Raw genomic sequence first — 27,202 nt, forward strand, 5'->3', positions numbered from 1 at the left:
GTAAACTAAAATTCTGACAAATGTGTTAACTTGTTGGGAGGTTGTGGTATTGTCACTGGATGAGTAGTCCAGAATCCCAGGTTAATGACTGGGTACAAGAGTTTGAATTCCAGAAGTGAGATGTTATGGACCAGATCAAACCCCTTCAGAATATATAAAGATAGCCTAGACCCTAACTTTTCCATACTTTAAAAGGTAAGTAAGGCATTGCATTCCAGAAGCAAAGCACTTTTTATTTTGACACTAGTTAAAACAGAAAAAGTTGGCTCAACTGTAATTATGAAGGTGCTTATGAACAATTAGTTAACTCTTCCAATATACATATCCTTGGCAAAACAGATTGTCTCACACTGAATTCTTGCAGTAGGGAGAGAAATCCAACTTTTAGATCTAACCAAGAAATAAGACATTCCACATCCAGCTTCAAGACCCCAGCAACTGCTGAAAGCTAAGATTAAAAATCCTGGTTCAATGGAAGCTTGATGCTATTCGGCCTCTTTCCATTGTCCCAACTTTTTTTGCTCAAAATATCAAGGCCTAACAAGCTGTTTACTTTATTGCTTTGAGCAAATAGCTCTCTATCTCTTTAAACGTTTCTGCATTTAAAAAGATGACCTGGACAAAATACACCTCATTAAACCAGAGTTTAATCATGTGACAACAAAGCCACATTTGAGTGATTATGCTGTCAAGCAGCCCTAGCACAACTGGAATCAATCAACTAGGAGTTAGTGTGGTGAGACAACTCTCTCCTCTAGTTGGACTCGTACCTAGCGCATAGGAAGATGGTTATGATAGTTGGAGGTCAGTCAGGAGTTTTTCAGAGTGGTGTCCTAAGCCCAAAAGCCCAACCATCTTCAGCTGCTTCAGAAGTGATCTTCCATGTGTCATGAAGGTCAGGCTTTGTAGTTCCTCTTGACTGTAGCAGGCCATGTTCAAATGCAACAAGGCCTGGTCAACATCCAGGCTTGGGCTGTCATTTGGCAACTAATGTGTGCCACAGAAATATCAGGCAATGACCAAGAGCCTATCTAATGGCATTACTGTCACTGACTTCTCCACTATCAATGCCCTGGGGGTTACTAGAAACTCAACTGCACTTACAATATAAGATAATAAAGTGTGAAGCTGGATGAACACAGCAGGCCAAGCAGCATCTCAGGAGCACAAAAGCTGACGTTTCGGGCCTAGACCCTAGATCAGAGAGGGGGATGGGGGTGAGGGTTCTGGAATAAATAGGGAGAGAGGGGGAGGCGGACCAAAGATGGAGAGCAAAGAAGATAGGTGGAGAGGAGAGTACAAGAGACTTGCAGTGGGAGAGAGAGATTCCCTGAGGTTGGTCCGGAGGGAGGAGGGTAACCTCTTCGGGTTAGGCATCCCTGGAAGAGGCTTTGCAGTGAGGTTAAAATTGTATCAGAGATAATGGGAACTGCAGATGCTGGAGAATCCAAGATAATAAAGTGTGAAGCTGGATGAACACAGCAGACCAAGCAGCATCTCAGGAGCACAAAAGTTACCCTCCTCCCTCCGGAACAACCTCAGGGAATCTCTCTCCCACTGCAACTCTCTTGTACTCTCCTCTCCACCTATCATCTTTTCTCTCCATCTTTATTCTAGAACGCTCACCCCGAACCCCCTCTCTGATCTAGGGTCTAGGCCCGAAACGTCAGCTTTTGTGCTCCTGAGATGCTGCTTGGCCTGCTGTGTTCATCCAGCTTCACACTTTATTATCTTGGATTCTCCAGCATCTGCAGTTCCCATTATCTCTGCACTTAGCATATAAATACTTTGGCTATAAGAGCAGATCAGAGGGTTGGAACACTGCACCAAGCAACTCTCCTCTATCTATAAGGCATAAGTTAGGAGTGTGATGGAATACTTTCCACTTGGCTGCATGACTGTTGTTCAAGCTTCAGTTAAAGCCTGACACCAGGACACAGCAGCTGGCTTGATTGGCACACGTCCACTACAAAACGCAATAGAAAATCACCAAAGATCCTTAAACTGCATCTTCCAAACACATGAACACTTCTACCTAGAAAGATGAGGGCAGCAGATACTTGGGAATACCACCACCCATAAGTCCACCTCCAAGCGATTCACCCTTCTGACTTAGAACTATATTGCTGTTCCTCTACTGTTGCTGGTCAAAATACTGGAATTACATCCCTCATGAGGCTTGTCGGTCTACTTACAGCACATGGACTGTATCAGTTCAAGGAAGCACCTTTCCACCACTTTCTCAACAGCAACCAGGGACAGGCAATAAAACGCTGCCCAACCTGTGATGTCAACATCCCACATGTGAATTAAAGAAAGTTACAGTTGAATCCAATAGGACTCCTCTTTGGAATAATGCAGATGCTGGAAATTGAGAGAAATCTGCTCTTTGCAGCACTTTCAGATTCTGATTGGTTCTAGAATAAAAATTGGCAATTTTTAATACCAAAGATGAATTTGCTTCACAAACTCCCTCATGAAGCATCAACTTTCCTTACATTTCATTAAATCTCCTTAATGCTCAAATCTTGATTTGAGATCAGAGATTGTGACTCATTCAACATGTATTTAGGAACACGAACGAACTTACTGATTTCTTCTTGTGAAATCTGTATGATGCTGGTAAGTCATATCTCAGCTCTGTTTAAAAGAAAAAGTAAATTTAGAAATCTGATCTGGTGCCTGACAGGGTCATGGACATATCTGGAGATTCCTCTACTGTTTTCATCTCTATTTTGTTGCTCATGTTTCCTCCAGTCCCACAACCTTCCAAAGTATCTGTATTGCTTGAATTCTAATCTCTTCTGCTTTTCCAATTATAACCGCTACACTTGGTAGCTGTATCTTCAATTGTCTCAACCCTGAGCTTTGAAATTCCCGCTTCTGCCTATTGACCTTTTCTTTAAGATGTTTCTTGCAGCTTGCTTTTAAGTAAACATCTCCTTTTATGACTGTGCATTATTCATTGTTTTATAATGCTCTCATGAATTTCCTTGGGGGTTGGTGGTGTTCCTACACACTAAGGATGTTTATATAATTGAGTTGTCAATCAGCATTTTACAACTTCCTAGAGTTAAACAATTTCAGATTGTCACCTGTGCTGCATTTTTATTAACAGATATTAGCCATTGATGATTCTGCTATTCCCTCTTACATGTACTGATCCATTTCTTCTCCCATTACTGCTACCTTTGGATTTGGACCATTTTTTTAGCTGTTTAATATTCTTGCTTTCCATCCTCAGACCTTCCTTTTTATTCTTTCCTTTACTTCTCCTTTTTTTGGGTTCTGGCAAAAAGCTAGTGGACTAAAACATTAAAATTGTTTCCCTCCACAGTTACTGCTTGATTTGCCGAGTACTTTCAACATTCTCTTTGTTACTTGAATTCACATTTTAATCATAAATGAATACTTAGCTGATTTCTTGTCTGTATAATGGTAAATATGATTTGACCCTAATCAAATCTCAACAGTGCCTGACTAATTATCGATCAAGTATTTTATAAAATGTACAAGGCTCCCTTGCAAATTAGTTTAGGAACAAATTGGCTTTAAATCCGCATAGTGATTTATGTTGCAAATACAAGAAAATTAACTTGTAATTTAAGTGAACTAATATCTCTTACCAGCAATTACTTCCATCTTTATCTTCCATTCTTCAGCCTTCTTTTGAATATGCTACAAAGGAAATGAACACTTTATAAAAGTACAAATGAAACCAAATGCTTTGTACAAAATTTCTCATAGACTTTTAGCCTTCTAAATTAACAGCATTTGCTATTAGAATTGTTTTCCTTAGGCTGAAGTTGTTCAAATTTGTCTTTCTCTAGAAGGCATTGAATTTACACTAGGTCACAACTCCATTTGTGATGATTGTTTTAAATGGCCATTATTTGTATTTGAGGTGCCTACTCAAGTAAGGTAGTGGCATGTTGGGCATTATGTATGTGGCTCACTGGATGATCATATGCACTTTTCAGTGAAAGTACCAGATACCTATTTTATGAAAATTCTCCCTCTGGTATATATACATTTGTGATGAGACTGAAGTTCTATTGTCGGATGCTATAGATAGCTACTTTTAATCACATCTGCGTAGTATATCAAGGTCACTCTGATGTATTTCACAGCTAAATGCTGCACTATACAATTTGATAGAGCTAAAGTCTGATGTTCAATCATTAATTTATGCTGAGTTTATAATGCCAACTGCTGAACAGTGACTGACATTTGTTTTGCAGGATAATACATTTTTGATGCTCCAGTTAGGTTGATGAGGCTGCACCAATTCAGTATCAAAAATAACTGTTGGATGAGCTAACTGGGTGAAGTACTAAAGACAGAAAAGCAAATGGTTTATGAAAAATCACACTTCGAGCACTCACATAGTCCACATTATAAAAAGGAGATAGAGGCAATGGAGAGGAAATTCACAAGGATGCTAGCAAACTTTAATTTTACAGAACAGGAAAGGTTGAAAAATTGGGTCTCATGTGAAGGATGGCAGAGGGATGACCTGATGAGAGGTCTTTGAACAATCAACGGGTTTGATGAAGTAGACATAGGGAAAATGTTTCCATTTGCAGGGTCCAAACGTAGAGGTCATGAATATAAATTGGTCAGTGATAGACCCAGTAGAGAATTCAGAATAAAATTCTTTACCCAAAGCCCCAAGAATATAAAATACGCTACCCTAAGGAGTAGATAAGTTAAATAGTAGGTGCCTTTAAGGAAAAGTTAATTAGATACATGAAAATGATGCTAATACAATTAACTGCGGAGCTTAAATGCTGATACAGACAAACTGGAATGAATGGATCATTTCTGTAATGGATGCTCAACAGGTCTACTGGACTGAGTTCTGGAAATGTCCGATTAAGCGTAACATTTCTCTGGCACTTAACATGAAGAATGTAAATGAAGCTTAAATTGAGATAATTGATCCAATCTAGTTTTAGGTTAGTGTGAAAGTTGACACTTTCACATTAGTGCAGGTGCTATAAAAGTTAAATGTTCTGCGTGCTATAACACAAAGATTTGAAATATGTTTTCTTCAATGCAAGCAATTTAAAACCCATCTGCAAAGTAGTTATTTGGTTGCAGAAAATCAAATTACATTCACTTACATTTCTAGTTGATGTTTTGTGTAGAGAATACACAGCTGTTCTAGCCATATCTAAAGCAATTTTGAGGAATGTCATGTCCACACCTTTTGAGGAAAACAGAAATTAGATGTTTTGTTATTCAGTGAGAATCTTGGCTATATTTGATTGTAGATCACTTGACTAAAATTTATGGGATTGAGTAATTCTTAAATAATTTTGATTTAAGCAAGTAAGAAACTAAATTATATGCTTTGATAACTTAGTAATTTTGGAATGCTATTATTGTCTTCTACTATGAAGACAGATGCAAAGAATTTATTCAACTCCTCGGCTATTTCTTGGTTCCCCAAAATTATTTCCCAGCCTCATCCTCTAAGAGGTCCTTCTTCACATTGGCTTCTCTTTTTCCAAAATATAGTTAAAGACACTCTTGCTATCCAAAACGATATTACTTGAAAGTTTGCCCTCCGGTTCTTTTCTCTTTTTTTTTGGTTATCTTTTGTTGCTCACAATAACATGGCTTACCACTATTTGTGTTGTTATTCAGTTTGACGCTTTTCTAAACTTCCCTAGGTCACCATCGTTGGCTTCTCGCCTTCCTAGAATCCTTCCTCACAGGATATATCTTAGCTGTGAGCCATGTTTGATATGAATCTGAATTAGCTGTCGGATGGCATTTGCAAAACTGCAACTGTCCTCTTATATATTTTTGCTTCTCAATTGTGTGCTTTCGAAGGAAATTCTTTTGGGTGAGAAGAACATTAGATTTGATTCTCCCAAGATCAGTCAGCCAATGAGTACTCAGTATCTCTGTTTTTACAAGATAACTCCCTGATTGAATGAGAAAAAAACTAATATAGGAATCTTACACATTTCAAACCACTTCAAAGTTAACTAATTTATTTTTCATTCAGTTTTATATAGACAAATATGGCTTCTAGTCGTGCACAGCAAGTTTCCAAAAACAGCAGGGTGATGCAATCTATTTTTCTGGCTTTGATTAAAAGTAAGTATTGGTCAGGACAGCGGGAGAAGTGTTTTGAATAGATGCATGAAATCTTTTACTTACCTGACAGAAGATGGAGTCTCTGTTTGACTTACCATCTAAGACAACGTTTGTTGCAGTTTTGTGGTTTCGTTGTGCATGTGCTTATTATGAAATACATTTGTGTAGTATTTAGGGAGTGCTAATTGTTGGAGATGATTTGAGATTGTGCCTCTTTCTATCATTATAGTGGATACAAAAATATGTTGTACTGTTCAAGAAACAGCTGAGAAGTTCTGATTCTCAACACCAACATTACCAAGAAAAAGATCTTAAGATGTCTTATTGCAGATCATAGCACTTCACTGTAAACAAATTGGCCACTACGTTTTTTTAAGACCAGCTTTCCAAAGCATTGAAGTGTCTAAAGTGTTTGGGTATAGTAAGACCATCAAAATGGACATTAATTACCCAAAATAGTTCTGGCTTGCAGTGGTGGCCAATTAGTGTGTACAATGTGACAAACAATTGAAACTAAGCTGCTTATTAACCAAATTTGTAAAAATGTAAAGGTAAAATGTGTTTATCAATCTGCCTTTTAGTTGAGTGAATTTTAATCTAGATCCTAGCAGTGAAAATATTGTGAAATGTTACAATGCTACCTAGGCTCCGGCTTAGATTGTCACCATATACTGTGCATGACTGGAATTTACCATTGGTGGGTTATGAGTAGCAAATATTTTCAGTCCTCTTTTCTACCATTTTGCTTCCGGTTTAATATGTATTATCTATTTAACTAAATTTGATTGTCTGAAACATGAAAAGACTTTAACACCTGGTTGCATAATTTATGAAAATTGAGATCATGATGCAAAATGCAAGTGGTGTTAACTAAATTTCTCCATAAATACTGAAGTACAAGAGTTGGCAAAGTCTAATGCTAATAAAAATATAGAATACAATACGGTAACAGCTTGATGGATGCATTGCTACACACAAACTTCTACTGGAAGACATTTCTAACCACAAAACTATGGAGAAACAAAATCTCAACATTGTATTTAAATATTTTAAGCACACTACATGAACTGAAAATTCAATATACCTTTGTGTTTTGTTCCAAATGGTGGATTCATAATTATTGTGTCAAATGTCTTTGATAATTTGCCAGTCATTATTGAACAGATGTCACATTGAACCATGTCAACATTGGCCAATTCAAGTTCTTCTGCATTCCTGGTAAATATGTTGAGAGCTCCTTCATCAATATCAAATCCAACGCATAATCTGCAAAAGACGAAAATCACTCAGTTGGACAGGAATGTTTCTTTTGTGTTGATTCTTAGTTGCTGTGGTTAAGTACATTATAAATTTGTACAGGTTTGTCCTTAACATTAAAATTATCACTGTTGAGTTTGTTGGTACAATCTTAAATTTTTAACATTATTTACAGATTTGTGACCAGCCTAAGAATGGCTTCTTAACAATGAATAAATCATCTCGCTTTAATCTGGCTGGGAGAGAAAAGGGATCAAAAGCAGACAAGTCGGGGTTTGCAGTTCCTAGTCAAATAAGCTAAATTATGGCATGTTATGTAGCATTAGAAAAGCAGTTCTTGATGATTTAGTAATTGTAATACTTAAAAAAATAAACAGGACCATGAGACATAGGAGCCAAAGTAGGCTTTTTAAGTATTACAATTACTAAATCATCAAGAACCTGTACTGGAGAATGGACCAACAGTGAAAACACCAGCTTTAATTTGGCTGGGGGAGAAAAGGGATCAAAAGCAGATAAGCTGGGGTTTGCAGTTTCTAGTCAAATAAACTAAATTACAACATGTTATGTAGCATTAGATGAGCAATTCTCTAAATTTTTATGCAAGTTTAGTATTCCAATTGTAATACTGAAAAAATAAACAGGACTGTGAGGCATAAGAACTGAAGTCGGCCATTCTGCCCACAGAGTATGCTGAGCCAGTCAATGAGATCATGGCTGATCTGATACAGGTATTTCTCCTATAATACGATAGTTGCATTCTTGTATGACCTCGAGTTATAGAAAATCGCCATGAAAACTTGTGTTATAGGGAAACTGCTATAGAAAATCGCTATACCTGTACAGCAGGAAGTTTGCAATATCCAAATAGCATCCACAATTCGTCAATCGCATTACAGCCAATTTGCATTAATGAAACGTATTATAGCAGAAGTCCCTATAATTTTCAAATCCATACTCTTGCTTTTTTCCCATAACTTTTGATTTCCATATTAATAAAATAAAAATCTGTCTTCATATGTTGAACCACCTTCTCTGGTTCTCTCTAGTAAAGGATTCCACAAATTCACTATGCTCAGGAGGAGCTCCCCCTTAAGTGGACAGTCCCTTAATCTCAGATTATGGCCTCTAGGGCAAAACTCTCTCACAATGGGAAACAACATGTCAAGCCTCCTAAGAATCTGACATTACTAAAAGGTCACCTCTCATTCTTCTAAATTCCAATGAGTGTAAACTCAACCGGTTCAACCACAAGAAAATCTCAATTTTTCTACAAACTGCTATCTTCACCACTCATAGATGACAAAAATAGGTGGGAAGGAATGGCAATAGTATATTTATCTTTCTCATCCTAGTCATCAATCTGTATTGTAAATAATTGAGGCCTCAGCAGTTACCCCTGTGGTACTCCACTAGTCGTAGGTTGCCATTCTGAAAATGCCCCCCTTATCTGAAGTCTATGTTAATTAGCCAATTTTGTAATCTAAATATATTACATCAACTGGTTTTCCTTTATCCTATTTGTTACCTCCTCAAAGACCTGTATTAAGTTTGTCAGGCATGATTTACCCTTCATGAAATATGAAACAAATGCAGACGACTGGACATGGAAAAGTTAGAAATAAAACAAAGCAAGAAAACAGATTCAAACTGTTCATTCATGCCTTTTCTAAAACTGAATGGAAGCTGAAAGAACTGTGGATGCTGTAAATCAAACAAAAATAGAATTTTCTGGAAAAGCGCAGCAGATCTGGCAGCATCTGTGGAGTGAAATCAAAGTTCACGTTTTGGGTTGAGTGACCCTTCCTCAGGTCTCAAGGGTCATTCAATCCAAGACATTAACTCTGGTTTCTCTCCACAGATGCTGCCAGAACTGCTGGCCTTTGCCAGCAATTTCTATTCTTGTTTCTGTTATAAAACTACTCTAATCTTTGAAGTAGTACTACTGTAAAAATGTTTAATCACAAAATATGTCAGCTAACATCTTAAAAAGAACAATCTTCTGCTAAAGGGAAATGTCAATGGATACTATTAATTCTGGGTTTGTCACTTCCACCAGATTAAATCATACAATGATGTAGCATAGAAGGAGGCTATGCAGTCCACCGTATAGCCATTCTTCTAAAGGGCTTTAATCATTAGGTTGCATTTTTATTTAGTAGTCATAATGTCTTCAGCATCCAATCTATTCTGGCACATTGCAGTGATAATGGATTGCTGTATTTGCAGAACTGACATTTTTTGGGCAGAATAATATTAAATTGAGTTCTGTTTTTGTGACCACGATCTTATAATATCGGAAAGGTAGCACATTTTTTTGATGGCTGGCCAACGTCAATCCAAAAAATGGTTGTTCACATTAACTGTACATTAAATATCTTCAATTGTGTGCATGAAATGGGCACTAACGGAGGTGGGGGGGCTCATCTATGTTCTTAGAAAAAGACAAATAAATTATGATTGTCGGGTTAGGAAGTGCATGCATGTAATCTCTAAATAAATACTTCTACAAAGTGGGTAGTACAGATTCGAATCTATCCTTCAGCGAACAGCTTTTGGAATTTGGAATTGGAATTGAGTCATACAGCATTGAAACAGACCCTTCGGTCCAACCAGTCCATGCTGAACATAAACTAAACTAAACTAACCCAACCGGCCTGTTCTTGGCCCATATCCCCGCAAACATTTCTTATTCAAGTACTAATTCAACATGCCTTTGAAACACTGTGAATGTCCCCACACCCACTCATTCCACACACGAACCATTTTGTTGAAACAAAAAAGTTGCCCCTCATGTCCTTAAAACCTTTTAAACTCTCACCTTAGAAGTGCTCCTCCTAGTTTTGAATCGCCCAATCCTAGGGAAAAAACCTTTGTAGATGGACCGTATTTGTGCCCCTCACAATTTTATAAACCTTCGTAAGGTCACATCTCAACCTCCGATGGTCCAGTGGAGGAAAGTCCCAGCTTGTCCAGCCTCACCTCCTCACTTAGACATTCCAATTCCAGCAACATCCTGGTCAATCTCTTTTGAACCCTCTCCAGCTTCACATTATCCTTCCCTTAGGAGGGCGACCAGAACAGGACACAGTGCTCCAGGACAGGCCTCACCAACATCCTGTACAACCCCAACATGACATCCCCAGCTCCTAGACTCAAATTCAACATTTGAGTGAGACGTTTACTGAGGAAAAGCTGCGATTTGACAGGGGGTGGGGGGTTTCTCCTCAGGAGTTTAGAAGAGTGGGGGGGGATAGTTAATTTAATTTCACTTCTTGTTCATGGAATGTTGCTGTGCCAAAGATTGGCTGCTGTATTTATCTACATCAGCAACTGCAAACAGAAGTAATTAGTTGTGAAGTTCTTTGCGATAGTGTGAGGAAATGTAAGTTATTTTAAATCTAAGCTGAAGTAATAGCATTTAACTTTAAATTGCAAAAAAAATTGAGGTAAAGGTCATTCAAGCAAACCTTACTAGAAAACATACCGGTACACTGATATCCATATTTAAAATTGCAATATTTTATATTCAAACAAATTTGCTAAATAAAATAGCTGCATAATGATAATTACCACAAATGGTTTAAGGGACGTTGTCATGTTACGTAAATTACTACTTTTATTTTACAAGTAAATATTGATGACTGCATTTGCAATCCACATACCCCGCATCTAGCATGGCTGCTCCAATACTTAGAACTCCACATCCACACCCCAGATCTGCAATCAACTTACTTTTAATGTCATCGAATGTTGTGTGTATGGTATACAGCATATGTGCTAAAATGAGAAGATAATTAACATTCATTTTATGAAATGATACCATTTTAAGTACAGTAAAAAAATTTGAATGTAGCATATATCAAAGTGAGTTCCTTCGCAAATTACCAGTTTTATAATTTCACATTAGCTTTATAAAATATAAGTGCAATTGTATGTTTCAATTCTACTATGCCTCTGCAAGATGCATGCTAACAGAGATCCTAACCTAGTTGTTCTGAAAATATGGTGGACTTAAGTGTTGTTAATTATCTTGTCCTTGATTATAAATGTTCGGTCATGTTGAGAATCAGATGGTCACCTAACTATTCAGATCCTTGTTGAATTTGAAAGCACCACCTGCTTTAGTCTTATAAAGTGTAGTCCTATTGTGTGAAATAGCTGAAATATGTCCTTTCGTCAGCACTGATGTAGCTCAAGTGACACACAGTTAATGCTAAATAAGTCTTTGATGAAAAATAGCAAAGATGGTACCGAATTTGGAAAATGATGAGACATTTAGCTTTAGTAAAGCCATAAATTTATAATACACTGGATGAGGACATCATTGAGGAAGCTAATTCCTCTTGCAGAAAAGTTTAAAAAAAAATTTCTCTGGAGTTGACTCTGGCTAACAAGAGAATTATCTGGAAGTTACATCGACAATTTTCCACTCTTCTTCACAAAAAAAATGCTGTTGAAGCATGCTGGAGTTGTGGATAAAGAATATGAAACTCCTGTTGAAAAAAATCATATGTCAATATGTTATGCTGACTAAATATCAGAAGAAACAACTGCACTCAGCTGTCACAAACATGTTAGAAAGGAATTTAATGATGAAATGGTGGCTATGGACCTGAAACTATGAGATAAGGATCAAAATATTTAGCTGACATTTTGTAAATGTGATGACTGGGTTAAACTTATATACAGTAATAAATACAAGGTCAAACGACAAACAGTCGATAAGGTTATAGAAAAGACAGTTGGCACGGCTCTTGGAATGCCATTGGAATTTCTAGCAGATAACAGAGGACAATTTCAAAAGTTAAGTTTAAGGAAGTGTATAAACTTAGAGTAGTAATAACACTGCCATAGTCTGTTCAACAGTAGTTTGAGGGAAAGAAATCATGTAGTAATTGATGAAATGTTACACAATATGCTGGCAGATCAATCAAATGCAAGCTGTACACAGTACTGGCAGAGCCAGTAGATGCCAATTTTTTTTTCCAAATGAATGCATTTTAAAAAAAGTTTGAGTTAATGAATTGAATACCAGCAAAGAGACCATTAGAGGAAGGTGTCAAGGTGAAAAAAAAGCACACATGTAGGTATCAATAGCAGAAGCACTGACATGTGCGATTATGTTAGTTGGAAACGTGGTTCAGATCATTTATAGAACATGGAGTTTAAATCTCAGCATTAAGCTGAGCAGTATCCAGGGTTTTAAAATTATTGTTATTTGAAGCAAAACAGCAGAGTTAATAGTGGGAGCTTAAAATTATGTTTTTGGTAGAATGCAAGTGATTATAACTTTCTACTGACTTGATGACATGGCAGCAGAGGCAGTTACAGTGTCACAAGAGGATGTTGTCAGTTTGTGTATCAAAACTGATTGCATGAAAATGATGTTCAGGGTTAATGAAGAAGAAGAGGGAGTTTAGAATAGTTCATTACTCTGTCACCTCTGGTGTCTACCAACACTGACTGCTTTCAGATTGTTGGCAATGAAACTACAAGGACAAGAGGTGGACAAAAGATTACAGCAGAGCATTGAAGAGAGTTAGCACAGTCACAAAGAATATCAACTATAACACTGACCAAGCTGTTGTTGGATTGAGTAAAATGGTAGTTAGACTGGGGGGATTCAAATTGAGTTGAGCAAGAGATTAACAAGACGTGGACTACAGAATCGACTTGCCTGTTCTTGGTCAAACTCCAGCTCCTTGGTTACCGGTTTAATTGAAAACCTGCTAGTAGACACGCTGCTCCTCAACAAATTCCAAATTAACCCTGCATCTACTTTTAAAAGAAATCTGAATAATTTAGAAATGAGATTTTAAAAAATTCAGCATCTGCTGTGGGCCCTCTGTTTGTTAAAATGCTACTGCAACTGATATGCTCCTTTACTTTATTTCATTTTCTGAAGGAGTCAGCTACAACAATGCCATCGATGATCGTTAACCCAATACCATACAAATCTTTGATAATAAAATGTGAAGCTGGATGAACACAGCAGGCCAAGCAGCATCTCAGGAGCACAAAAGCTGACGTTTCGGGCCTAGCTCTAGGCCCGAAACGTCAGCTTTTGTGCTGAGATGCTGCTTGGCCTGCTGTGTTCATCCATCTTCACATTTTATTATCTTGGATTCTCCAGCATCTGCAGTTCCCATTATCTCTTCTACCATACAAATCTTTGTTCCATTAAAGTAAAAAGTGCAAATTATTTGGCTTTTCAAACAATCATCTGAGATGGTCATAATGTGTCTTAGAGCAGACTAACACTAGCTGATGCAGTTTAAAAAAATGATATCTCTCTTTTAAAACAGAAATTATTCTTTTTCTCCCCCAGTGACCAATTTATGTAGAATTATGCTAGAAAGCATAGGAGACTTGGTCTCTGGATTTATTCAAGGCGGAGTTAGATAGACAAATAAGTTGACACTTTTGGAAGTGGGACAGAAACAGCAAAGTTGAGACTACAATAAGATCTACTATAATCTTAGTGAATAAATTTTATGTTATGATCAAAAATGTCCTTTGTTCTGGGATCATTAAGGGGACCAAAATCACACGACATCTATTTTTCACATTTAATCATTCTTTAACCATTCTCTCGAACCATAACTGTATCAATAAAGACATTGGCTCATGAGCTGGTTTGCCCATATTACAACAAAGAATACAATACGGTAATGAAAATCGGTTATGAAATGTTTTCGGACATTCATTAAATGTATCTTTTAAAATGTTTTTACCACACCGATAGACATTATACATTCGGCTCTTTGCTCTAACTACGACTTGTATTATTTCTGAGGTTATGTTTTTCTCTTGTAAACATAACATACAAAATATTGTTGAGAATGGATGGAACAAGCGGGTGGGTGTTCAGAGGAAAGAAGCTTAGTTCGTGAAAAAGACAGATTAAAGGAAACCCAAGAGTAGCATTGGAGCTAAGGGGAGTTGAGTAGTCAGTGTCACTCACTACTTAGGAGAAACTATGGATGTTAAATAGATGCAGCAATACAGGCTATAACAAATCAAAAATAGGCGCCGGGGAATTAACATGCCATGTTTCGATGTTTCTCTCAAAGGTTAGCTATCCATTAAGCATTTTCTCAGTTCTCATTACCATCTCAGCGTGATGCCGACAGCACCTTCTGATATTTTAAAGGAAATGTAATTTTGATCAGTGTTTGATCGTTATACCTGCTATATGCGGGCTCGTGTGATATTGCTCTAGAAGTAGCTTCGGCTGCTCAAACACATCTACTTGCTGCAATAAACTCTCCAATTCCTTCAGCTTGAGAGCTTTCATGGTTTTTCCAGGCCGTGTGCAACTAACTCCAAACTCCGACTACAAGCACAGCCCAATTCTTCAGTTCCGAAGAAGAGTAATTGGACTCAAAACATTAACTCTGTCTTAGCAGACCTGCTGGCCAGATCTGCTGAGTTTCTCCGTCACGTTGTTTTGGTTTCCGATTCTTAGTTCCTAATGCTGAAACGTCAAGCCTGCGCTAATTTAGCAGTTTCACCTGAAGGAGAAAGGAAAAGTGCGACGTTTAAATAAGGAGCGAACAAAGGGAAACACAGAGTAAGAATCTGAAATAGCAACACAGCAACGGGAGAAAAAGCGCCCAGGATCAAGTTTCCCACCTGAAACTGCTTCTCCTCTTTAACCATACCAGTTAATCAGACAACGGCATCCTTCGAAGTGACTGAGCACCGAGTTCCGCAGCAGACAGCAAATACCCTGTTAATGTTACCTAGCTGACTGCAACTATTAAAATTCTATCCCGGAAATACACTACAGTCTCCTTCAAAATTAAAAATGAGAGACGATAGGGATAAGAATAAAGTGTGGAGCTGGATGAACACAGCAGGCCAAGCAGCATCTCAGGAGCACAAAAGCTGACGTTTCGGGCCGAGACCCTTCATCAGAGAGGGGGATAGGGAGAGGGAACTGGAATAAATAGGGAGAGAGGGGGAGGCGGACCGAAGATGGAGAGAAAAGAAGATAGGTGGAGAGGAGAGTATAGGTGGGGAGGTAGGGAGGGGATAGGTCAGTCCAGGGAAGACGGACAGGTCAAGGAGGTGGGATGAGGTTAGTAGGTAGGAAATGGAGGTGCGGCTTGGGTGAGAGGAAAACAGGTTAGGGAGGCAGAGACAGGCTGGGCTGGTTTTGGGATGCGGTGGGGGAAGGGGAGATTTTGAAGCTGGTGAAGTCCACATTGATACCATTAGGCTGCAGGGTTCCCAAGCAGAATATGAGTTGCTGCTCCTGCAACCTTCGGGCGGCATCATTGTGGCACTGCAGGAGGCCCATGATGGACATGTCATCTAAAGAATGGGAGGGGGAGTTGAAATGGTTCGCAACTGGGAGGTGCAGTTGTTTATTGCGAAACGAGCGGAGGTGTTCTCTAAAGCGGTCCCCAAGCCTCCGCTTGGTTTCCCCAATGTAGAGGAAGCCACACCGGGTACAGTGGATGCAGTATACCACATTGGCAGATGTGCAGGTGAACCTCTGCTTAATATGGAAAGTCATCTTGGGGCCTGGGATGGGGTGAGGGAGGAGGTGTGGGGGCAAGTGTACCCTTCCTGTGGTTGCAGGGGCAGGTGCCGGGTGTGGTGGGGTTGGAGGGCAGTGTGGAGCAAACAAGGGAGTCACGGAGAGAGTGGTCTCTCCGGAAAGCAAACAAGGGTGGGGTGAGGGAGGAGGCATGGGGGCAAGTGTAGCACTTCCTGCGGTTGCAGGGGCAAGTGCTGGGTGTGGTGGGGTTGGAGGGCAGTGTAGAGCAAACAAGGGAGTCATGGAGAGAGTGGTCTCTCCGGAAAGCAGACAAGGTGGGGATGGAAAAATGTCTTGGGTGATGGGGTTCACCTGCACATCTGCCAATGTGGTATACTGTATCCATTGTACCTGGTGTGGCTTCCTCTACATTGGGGAAACCAAGCGGAGGCTTGGGGACCGCTTTGCAGAACACCTCCACTCGGTTCGCCATAAACAACTGCACCTCCCAGTCGCGAACCATTTCAACTCCCCCTCCCATTCTTTAGATGACATGTCCATCATGGGCCTCCTGCAGTGCCACAATGATGCCACCCGAAGGTTGCAGGAACAGCAACTCATATTCCGCTTGGGAACCCTGCAGCCCAATGGTATCAATGTGGACTTCACCAGCTTCAAAATCTCCCCTTCCCCCACTGCATCCCAAAACCAGCCCAGCCTGTCTCTGCCTCCCTAACCTGTTCTTCCTCCCACCCCAAGCCGCACCTCCATTTCCTACCTACTAACCTCATCCGACCTCCTTGACCTGTCCGTCTTCCCTGGACTGACCTATCCCCTCCCTACCTATACTCTCCTCTCCACCTATCTTCTTTTCTCTCCATCTTCGGTCCGCCTCCCCCCTCTCCCTATTTATTCCAGTCCCCTCACCCCATCCCCCAATCTGATAAAGGGTCTAGGCCCGAAATGTCAGTTTTTGTGCTCCTGAGATGCTGCTTCGCCTGCTGTGTTCATCCAGCTTCACACTTTATTATCTTGGATTCTCCAGCATCTGCAGTTCCCATTGTCAGGGATAAGATAAGTTTTGTTTGCTAAACATTTAAATGTACCCAGAGCTTTGTACACTAATTGATATAATAGTGTCTATAACATTGGAACTAAAATCATTGCTATATCACGTTCTGTACTTCAGAATACTATGTAATCGTACTCTTTAATCGAGATTTAAATTGCAAGTTTAACTGACGCAAACACTAGCTCTTCATTCGCTGCAACTGGCACTCCCGGCTAGGAGTACTGGATTTTCGTAAAATCTATTTGTTGATAATTAAGATGCAGCTCTATGCAGATATTGTATTTTAGGCTTGTATTTCTCTCCAATCTCCCTAACTGGATGAAGCAGTTACCTGGTGATATAACAACCAAAATTGCTTGGTCTACTCAGCTGGTTTGGTAGCATCCGTGGAGAGAGAGTTCAGACCATTTTGATTCTTCTTTGGAAGATTACGTTGTTCCAATTGTTTCTGCTTTTATTTCAGATATCCATCCGCATCCCCAGTACTTTGTTTTTATTTGACTCCTGTTTTGACAATCTGCTTTATATTTCTGATTCCCCTTTCTGCTGCTTGTGCATGATTCCAATTAAAAAATCCTTTCTCCCTGTATACATTCTAGATTTTTATTGTCTCCATTTCAGTGCGAAAAGAATAAAATGCCCCTTTGACATAAACTATATTTAATTGTCCAGTAAAATAAGAAATAATTTATCATCAACTTTACAATAGAAAACAGTAACAGTTTGACGTATTTATCCATATTTCATCCAGGTGTCTTTTTAAAAGTCTACTTTTTTAAAAAAAGACAACTTTCAAAGTAACTTTTTTCTAAATACTCTCTGGGAAAAAAAAGCCATAAGATTTGGAAATATGAAAGATGTAAAAATATCTCATAGAAAATAGCAAGATAAATTTTAACAAGTGAAAGAAGCTCAGCAAGAATGAAACCATCTGTAGTGAACTTGTATTGCGATCAATAAAGCAAAACCAAAATTAGTGTTAAAGCTGTGACTATTGTCTAATAGTCTATTACAGTTTCCATCTACAAAACATATGTATTTTTACATCAGATAGTTAATTAAATAAAAATCATTTGCTGGTTATTAATTAACAGACATACACAAGGAGTACATTATTGAGTGACAAATTGGTCCTGGAGAGTGTTGCTGAACAAAGAGACCTTGCAATCCAGTTCATAGTTCCTTGAAAGTGGAGTCGCAGGTGGATAGGATAGTGATGAAGGTGTTTGGTATGCTTACCTTCATCAGTCAGTGCACGGAGTATATGAGCTGGGAGGTCATGTTGTAGCTGTACAGGACATTGGTTCAGCCAATTTTGGAATACTGCATGCAATGTTGGTCACTTTCCAATAGAAAGGATTTTGAGGAACTTGAAAGGTTTCAGAAAAGATTTATGAGGCTGTTGCCAGGATTGGAGGATTTGAGCTATAGGGAGAGGCTGAATAGGCTGGGGCTATATTCCCTGGAGCGTCAAAGGTTGAGGGGTGACCTTCTAGAGGTTTATAAAATCATGAAGGGCATGGATAGGATAAATAGACAAGGTCTTTTCCCTGGGGTGGGAGAGTCCAAAACCAGAGGGCATAGGTTTAAGGTGAGAGGGAAAAGATATAAAAGGGACCTAAGGGCAACTTTTTCATGCGGGGGTGGGGCATGCATGGAATGAATTGCTGTGAGAGGTGAAGAAGGCTGGTAAAATTACAACATTCAAAAGGCATTTGGATGAATATATGAATAGGAAAGGTTTAGAGGAATATGGGCCAACTGCAAGCAAACGGGACTAAATTTATACAAGATATCTTGTTGGCATAGACAAGTTGGACTGAAGGTCTGTTTCCATGCTGTATATCTCTGACTTGATGACTCTAAATTGTGAAGAGAACAGTCAAACTCATGAGATGTAACTGAAGTGGAGGTAAATACATTAAGGTCAATTTAAAGTGGTAGATAAGCATGATGGAATTGTGTGTTGGGAGAGTGTAACAATGATATTATCTGCAATTCTTATATATATGTATGCTGCCAATCATATTGTTATAATATAATATTATATTATATTATCATATAATAAGATGTTAATATTACTAAGATGAATGTGAGACTTAGGAGCAGGAGTAAGCCATTTGGCCCTTTAATCTTGTTTCATCATTCATAAAATCATGACTGATCTCATTGTGGCCTTAATTCCACTTTATTGTCTGTGTTCCACCCTCCCCCCAATAAACTTGACTCCCTTTTAAAATATATTTAATTTAGCCTTGAATATATTCAATGACCCAGCCTCCACTGTTTCTTGGAGTGAAGAAATCTACACATTACAGACACTCTAAGTGAAAATAGTTCTTTCCATCATCCTCTTTTTTACATCTTATTCGTAAACTGGGTCCAGTAGTGCTAGTCTCCCTAACAATATGAAACATTCTCTTCACATCTCTCACATCCATTTCTAACATGTTTTCCTATGTATTTCACATGCCCATTACTAACGTGCCCCTCCTAGCATACATGTTTATGACTTAAATCCCTCTTCCATCTTCTAGAAACATAGAAGATGAGGCATAGGCTATTCAGTCCTTCGAGTCTGCCCTGCCACTCATCACAATCATTGTCCACCTCAATAGCCTAATCTCGCTTTCTCCCCATAACCTTTGATCCCATTCATCCCAAGTGTTATGTCAGGCTGCCTCTTGAATACATTCAATGTTTTGGCATCAGCTACTTCCGGCGGTAATGAATTTCACAGACTCACCACTCTTTTGGCGAAGAAATATCTCACCTCCGACTTAAATGGTCTGCCCCAAATCGTCAGACTGTGATCCCTGGTTCCTGACACACCAATCATTGGGAACATCCTCCCTGCATCTACCCTATCTAGTCCTGTCAGAACTTTATAGGTCTCTACGAGATCTCCCCCTATTAATCTAAAGTCCAGCGAAAACTTAAAAAAGCCTACTTCGGTTACTATGTCTCATGGTCCTGTTTACTTTCTCAGTAATACAATTACTAAATCATCAAGTCAATCTCTCCTCATAACATCAGCCACGCCATGCCCGGAATCAGCTTGGTCAGCCTTGGCTGCGCTCCCTCGAGAGCAAGAGCGTCCTTCCTCAGAAAAGGAGACCGAAACTGAGCACAGTGTTCCAGGCGTTCCTCACCAAGGCCCAGTTCATGTCCATTACACACTTTGATTGTTTCCAGGCTTTATTTTAACATAAATTGAAATTGAAAATGCTTAATTTCCATTTAAGGTTTGTGAATCACTCAAACTTGAAGCATTATAAACTTGGTAAACTTGTGAACTTCATTGTAAACTTATTTTCCTTAAAATCATTCTAAAATATAATTTTTTACCTTTTTAACTCTTAAAAAAACGTAACGGTATATTCCCACATGGGTGAACATGGGTGGCAGAGTTGGGAAAAGTTATGCGGTTGACGGGGTCTTGGCAGCGTTTTTGGAACAGCGTGTGAACTGTGGTGGGGGCGGGGGAAGCTGCCGAAGCAAGTATCTGTAAAATACGTATTGAGAGGGACCTCTTGTACAATTTCCCAGATAGGAACTCTCCTCAAGGTGCATCACATTTTTGCCTAAGATAACTCACTATTCAATGTGACGCACTCTCTGGTAATGCAGCCATAAATTGTTAAGCGCGAGGATCGCACAAAACGGTTGAATAAATGACTACCGTGTCCTTCCACGCCGCTAGCGTTGCCAAATGAAGCGACCCTTTTATTGTCTGTGTTGGTCACCCTACCGCCACCCCTGCCCAACTTTTACTTGCTTAAAACCTGTTAGATTTCCAACTTCATAGAAACAGAGAAAAACTGCGGATGCTCTTAATCTGAAACAAAAACAGAAGTTGCTGGAAAAGCTCAGCTGGTCTAGCGGCATCTGTGAAGAAAAATCGGAGTTAACGTTTCGGTTCCGGTGACTCTACCTCAGAAGGACGCGTAACGTTGACTCTGATTTTTCTTCACAGATGCTGTCTGACCTGCTGAGCTTTTCCAGCAACTTCTGTCTTTGTTCCAAATCCCCAAGTTTGTCCTGTTCTGACGAAAGGTCAAACTTGAAACGTTAACCCTGTTTTATCTTCCCGCAGACCTGCTTCAGCATTTCCACCATTTCACTCAGATTTCCAGCTTGTCGTGTGTGTCGGGGCAAAATATTGAAGTTGAACGCGGGTACTTGTTCACAGCCCCATCCTTTTCCCCCTTGAATTTACGGAATCGGACGTTCCTGCTGTGGGAGTTTTCGTTCCTCGGTGTGTCAGATGAGGGGGCAGGAGACAAACGCTAGTAAGTAACCCCACAACAACCCTCCCCGGGATTATCAACTGTTGTAGAGAGCACTTCCGGGGAGAGGCGCACGAACGTTCTGCCTGCTTCCGGCAGCAGCTGAACTCTCACGAGAGTTGTCGGCAGGCTGCTCCAAGAACAAAATAAATAAGCAGGCTCGGCTGGCCGGCTGCGGGCCGCTATGGCGGCGTCACTGTTGGGCCGGGACAAGAGGACCACAGCCGCCTCGCTGAAGGCTGAGTGCAGCCGGCAGGACAGCAGGGGCGTGCAGCTGCTTGGCGAGCTGCTGGATAGCGTCCTGATCCCGGAGAGAGCGGTGGACGAGGCCGAGGTGATCGAGTGGTGCAAGTGCCTGATGGCCGGCGGCGAGAGCTTCGATGATTTCTGTAAAATGGTGCGCGGCTATGACAACGCGACTCTGTGCGGCTTGGTGTGGACAGCCAACTTCGTGGCCTACCGCTGCAGGACGTGCGGGATCTCACCGTGTATGTCCCTGTGCGCCGAGTGCTTCAACGCCGGAGAACACACGGGTCACGATTTCAACATGTTTCGGAGTCAGGCGGGCGGGGCCTGTGATTGCGGGGACAGCAGTGTGATGCGGGAAAGTGGGTGAGTGACGAGAGCCTAAAACGGACTCTGCGCCTGTGTCCGACCCGGACACCTCTCCTAATAAAGTCTGGATCAGAGACAGCCCCCTTTTTTTTGTAAACTTTATTTATTTTAAAAGCATTATAATAGTTTAAATTCACCGGGTATTTGTTGATGTTGACCTTAGGCCAACAACAGCAAAATTAACACTTGTTTGTAAACTTTATGCGTTCCTCTGCCAACACGGAGGATCTGTGTGTAGACTGAGTCTTTACTAGTGCTATCGAGAGGTTTCAGAATGTTTCTTTACCCGTATTTTATAAAAGCCAGGAAAGTTGTACTGACAAAGGTTACAATATAAATGTGTAAAAAGATATAAAATACACTTGCTAACTCTTTTAAAAAGTGGAATTACTCCTTTTCTTAAAGAAAAAGTTTGCTTGTGAAAACCTGCTGCAAGTTTGGAAGCTTTAGAGCTTTGCGTTTGACGTGTCACTAAATGACACTAAATTACGGACGCGCTCCTGTCACGATAGTAAATATCGTGTGTCCGAGACGTTTTAGGTATTGACTACATAAAGCTTTAATTTCCTCGCTTATGATACCGTATAAGTGTATGAACGATGCCCATACACATTTGTTGCCTAAGCACATTTTTTTTTAAAACAACTAACAGTATTGATTCCTTCTTGTCGTGAAACAAATCCGGAAAATAACAGTACGGGGAAGTTAACATTTTATTGGTATATACAGTTGTCAAGTTCGGCCGCATTTGTAGATAGCGAAATGATTGTTCTTTACTAAAAACAAAAATGCTGGAGATCACCGAGCAGAAAGAATGTTAATGGTTCAACTTAAGTGATTCAATATCCTTTCTTCCCCCATTCTCCCACTGTGTTGCATAAATACTGCCCACTTCACGCCTCACGTCAGCTCTGAAGAGTCATCTAGAGTCGAAACGTTAGCTTGGTTTCTCTCAATGGATGCTGCCTGACCTGCGGTGATCTCCGGCATTTTTTTGTTCTCAGTACAGATGCCAGCATCTGCTGTAATTTGTTCATAAAGTGATGTTCTTTAAGGTTTCTGACTTTTTTTGGAATTGACCTGAAACATTGACCTTTTCACGCGTGCTGCCTGATCTGTAGGCCATTTCCTGTTTCCGGAGCACTAGGGTAGCAATTAGCCTTTTGAGTCTGTTCCCTCTATCTAGGTCATGGTTTCCCATCGCACACTCTGCCCATATCCTTTGATGTCATTAGTATTCAAAAGTTGATTAATCTCTGGCTTGAAAATACTCAGTGACTGAGCTTTCACAGTCTTTGGGGTATCGAATTCCAAAGATTTACTGTGTGAGTGAAGCAATTCCTGGCCACCTTAGTCCTAAATGGCTTGTCCTGGGTTCTCGACTCGACAACACTGCCCACCCTTTCAGGGGAAGAATCCTTTTTGCAACTACCTTGTCTAAGCCTGTAAGAATTTTATGAATTTCAATTAAATCACTTCACATTTCTCTGAACTTAAGTGCTCAGTCTCCTTGAAGAATAATCCTGCTGTCCCATGGATTATTCTGGTGAACATCTGGAGCCCCTTTATGGCAAGTATATGCTTCCTTTAAGAAACCTTGCACAACAAAACTGCAGGTGAAGTTTCAACAAGAGCCTACAGAAATGAAGCAAAACACTTTATTCCTGTAATCTAATCCTTTTATGATAAAGGCCAGTGTGTCATACATCTTCTTAATTGTTTGCTGCACCTGCAAGTTAGCTTTCAGTGACTTGTGACTGATGAAATCCTGGCCTCATAAGACATCATCAATTCCCAATCTCTCCCCATTTTGTTAAATACCTTACACCTCTTCTTCCAATCTGTGGGATAACCTTACATTTATCCATACTTTATTTCATCTGCCATGGTTTTGGCAACTCATTCAACCTCTCCCTTGAAGCCTCTTTGCACCTTGTGTCATCTGCAAGTTTGTAAATATAACATTTGGTCCCTACGTAGCTGAGGCTCCATCACTGATCCTTGTAGTGCCTGGCAGCCTCTGAATGATGTATTTTGTCCTACTTGACTTACTTTCTGGTCACCAAACTTCAATCCATGCTGCTATATTACTACCTATTCCACATGCTGTGGTTCTGTTTATTAACATCTGTGGGATCTGATTGAAACCCTCTGAAAATCCAAATATGTCTCATCTTTGCTTCCCCATTTCTACTTTTGCTAGTAACAACCTCAAACAGCACAAGTTTATCAGACCTGATTTTCTGTTTAATAATTCATTTTGACTCTCAATCAGCACACTTATTTTCTAAGTCTACAGTTAATCATATTACTAATATTATAACAAATAGTAGCATTTTCCCTATCACTGTCAGATTAACTGATTTGCCGTTCAGTCTTCAAATCCCACCCCCCCCTTCCTCACCCGCCCTCAATCTTGAATGGTGAGATTACATTTTCAACATTTCAATCTGCAGGCACTGTTATAGCATGCGTAATTTAGTGAGGTGATAAATGTATTTACCTCTATATAGATAGCTTTCAGTATTGGAATGCATATTGTCATATCCTTGGAGTTTATCAATTGTCCGTGTCATTCATTTCTCCAGTGCTACTTTGTTTGAGTAGTTCATCATTTTTCATTGGTTCTTTGGATCTTTTCTGGTGAGATTTCTGTGTCAGTCTTTTATGGAAGAACTACAAAAGTAATTATTTAGCTTTTCAGTTTTCTTCTTATAATTTAAGGTCGTTTGATTTTCAGCATCTGCAATATTTTACATTTATAACAACTGTTGGGGAAGAAAGTGTTTTTTTAAAGAATGATTTTGATGAGGAAATAAGTTCCATTGTCTTGCATTGTAACAGCCCCAATTATCAATGATATCTTTGAGGTAGCAAAGCATACCATGGCCCTTTTACTTACATTATCTAACAATTTGACTAACTACAATACGAAGTTCTGGTGGTGATCAAAGTTTTAGTTTAAAGTAAACACTTAAGGACTTTTCCCCCGGGCAGGATTGACTGCCACGAGGAGTCATAGTTTTAAGGTGTTGGGAGGAAGGTATAGAGGAGACGTCAGAGGGAGGTTCTTCACCCAGAGAGTTGAGCGCATGGAATAGTTTACCAGTGGTAGTCGTGGAAGCAGAGTCATTAGTGACATTTAAGCAACTGCTGGCATGCACATGGACAGCAGTGAATTGAGGGGAATGTAGGTTAGGTTATTTTATTTTTGGATTAGGATTATTCTACGGCACAACATTGTGGGCCAAAGGGCCTGTACTGTGCTGTACTTTTCTATGTTCTATGACTAGCCTAAAGGAAAAGACTGATATTGTGAAGAATTCCAAGTTTTGGGATGTAGGTAGTGCCAGGTATGGCTGGAGTGATTAAAAATTTGGTGCGTGCAAGAAGTCAGAATTGGAAGGTGGAACATTCTTTCAGAATTGTAAAGCTGGAGGAGGTGACTGAGATGAAGAATGGTGAGGTAATGGAGGGATTTAAAACAAGGGTGAGCATTTAAAAACTTTAAGGGAGTGGAAGTCAAAGTAGGTCAGTAAACATGCGTGAGTAGGAATCACTGATGTCAGGTTGATGAAATGTTGGTTGAAGAGCTTTGGAATAGCTGAACCTGACCATAGTATAAGAGCGTAGGTGAGGTTTTTCAATAACTGGTGGGCTGGGGGCAGGATGGTGATTGGTAAAATCAGAGGATTTAACTCTGGTTTGGGTTAAAGTTTGCTAGTTCATCTTCATATGAAATATGACACCAGGGATGTGAACTGTCCAGTTTAATCTGGGCAGCTGCCAGCGACCAGGGTGCAGTGTGTGTGTGTTTGCTGACCCACATTGGCCTTTGGCGGGGCTGCACCTTGAATAAAAGCAGTGAGTGATGGAGAAATTGAGCAGGTGTTGGAAACTTCTTCAGTTTTTGATTCAGATTTCCACTATCTGCAGTATTTTTCTTTCAACACGTTGAAGGATATGCCTTCTGATTTTGTTTCTGCCTTTGTCCCTCACTCTGCTTCTTTTTAAGACACTCTTTAAAATTCACCTCTTTGACCAAGCCTCTAATTGTCTGCCCAATTTAATTTTTTTTTGATTCCTTCACGGGCTGTGGGTGTTGCTGATTAGGCCAGCGTTAATTGTCCTGAGGACACCTAAGAGTACATCACGTTGCTGTGGAATCACATGACAGTCAGACCGGGGAAGAACAGCAATTTCTTTCCCTTTTTTAAGAGCATTACTAAACTAGATGGTCAAGTGGCAATGGTTTCCTGGTCACTTTTATTTTAAAAAAACCCTTTATTCCAGACTTTTTATTGAGTTCATATTCTGCCATCTGCCATAGCACGATTGAAACCCAGAACCTCAAAACATTACCTATGACTCTGGGTTAATAGTCCAGCAATTTTTAACCACTAGGCCATTGCCTTTCCTCTTGGCTGGTGACTTAGTATAAAGTTTTATTTTGGGTGTAATGCTCCCCTGAAGTGTTTTGAGCCTGTTTAATGTAGGAAAAGAACTTGCTTAAATACTAATTATCATTCTGTTTTGTGAGGGCTCCTTCTAAATGCATGTGGATATGTACTCTGTGTGTCAACTCTGCACTCTATTGAATACTAGCTTGATGTCAAGGGCTGTTGTTGCCTACTAGAGTTTAGCTCCATTATTCATGTTTAGACAAAAGATGCAAGGAGGTCAGGGGGTCACATGTTCTAGGTAGAATGCAAACTGATCACAAGTAAGCAGCATCTTACTTTGTAAATATTGCCTTATAATACACCTGATGATCCTTACTTTGCTCATCATCCGAAGTAGACAGATGAGGCAGTTTGTCCTACATTTTTGAGAGGACAAACCTGAGTGGTTTTTCACATTTAGTTAAATGCTACGTTCTAATCATGGTGGGACAGCCTTGAGAGGTGTGATTAGGTCTGGAGCACTTGGGCCCGTAGACAACGTTTTAGTGCCACACAGACAATAGATTGTTAATTTCATAGGGAGTGTAGCAACTAACTTTTGCATTGCAAGGAGATGAATGAGTATTTAATGTATTACAGTTCCGTTGCTTTGAAAGTCTCATAGCTGTGAGGACTTCACTGATCTTTGCAGCTTCATGATCTTTATTTTTAAATCAGCCTGAGAGGTCAGATGGAATGTCATCTCATTAAGTGCCAGCTCAGCTGGGGTAAAAAAACAGCCAGGAAGGCCATTTTAAAAAAAAAATGCAGCAACAGAGGTAGGTCATTTGGCTCATCAAATCTGTTCTGCTTTCAATGAGATCATAGTCATACAGCATGGAGACAGACCCTTTGGTCCAATCTGTCCATCCTGACCAAGTTTCCCAAATTGGACATGTCCCATGTCCCATTTGCCTGTGTTTGG

The 27,202-nt window shown here is 39.8% G+C and overlaps 2 protein-coding genes across 12 annotated transcripts in view; one reads left to right on the forward strand and one right to left on the reverse strand.

Moving 5' to 3' along the window:
- mettl5 (methyltransferase 5, N6-adenosine) overlaps nucleotides 1-21,762 on the reverse strand; it is a 55,622-nt gene extending 33,860 nt beyond the window's left edge. For 2 of the 8 annotated variants that reach the window (XM_059647261.1, XM_059647257.1), the window contains exons 1-7: nucleotides 15,007-15,307; nucleotides 14,560-14,885; nucleotides 11,034-11,148; nucleotides 7,196-7,377; nucleotides 5,127-5,209; nucleotides 3,627-3,678; nucleotides 2,591-2,640 (exon numbers count right to left, since the gene is read on the reverse strand). In XM_059647261.1, coding sequence (XP_059503244.1) covers nucleotides 2,591-2,640; nucleotides 3,627-3,678; nucleotides 5,127-5,209; nucleotides 7,196-7,377; nucleotides 11,034-11,148; nucleotides 14,560-14,668 — 591 coding nt within the window. In that variant the 5' untranslated portion in view covers nucleotides 14,669-14,885; nucleotides 15,007-15,307. Of the gene's footprint in view, nucleotides 1-2,590; nucleotides 2,641-3,626; nucleotides 3,679-5,126; nucleotides 5,210-7,195; nucleotides 7,378-11,033; nucleotides 11,149-14,559; nucleotides 14,886-15,006; nucleotides 15,308-20,865 lie in introns of those variants that run through there. The other 6 variants (XM_059647260.1, XM_059647259.1, XM_059647258.1 and 3 more) reach the window with 6 other exon arrangements.
- Nucleotides 21,339-27,202, forward strand: part of ubr3 (ubiquitin protein ligase E3 component n-recognin 3) — a 311,396-nt gene continuing 305,532 nt past the window's right edge. For all 4 annotated transcript variants that reach the window (XM_048535342.2, XM_048535343.2, XM_048535344.2 and 1 more), the window contains exon 1: nucleotides 21,339-21,832. In XM_048535342.2, coding sequence (XP_048391299.1) covers nucleotides 21,405-21,832 — 428 coding nt within the window. In that variant the 5' untranslated portion in view covers nucleotides 21,339-21,404. The remainder of the gene's footprint in view (nucleotides 21,833-27,202) is intronic.

Source organism: Stegostoma tigrinum, chromosome 7 (genome assembly GCF_030684315.1).
Source record: "Stegostoma tigrinum isolate sSteTig4 chromosome 7, sSteTig4.hap1, whole genome shotgun sequence".
NCBI classification, from domain to species: Eukaryota; Metazoa; Chordata; class Chondrichthyes; order Orectolobiformes; family Stegostomatidae; genus Stegostoma; species Stegostoma tigrinum.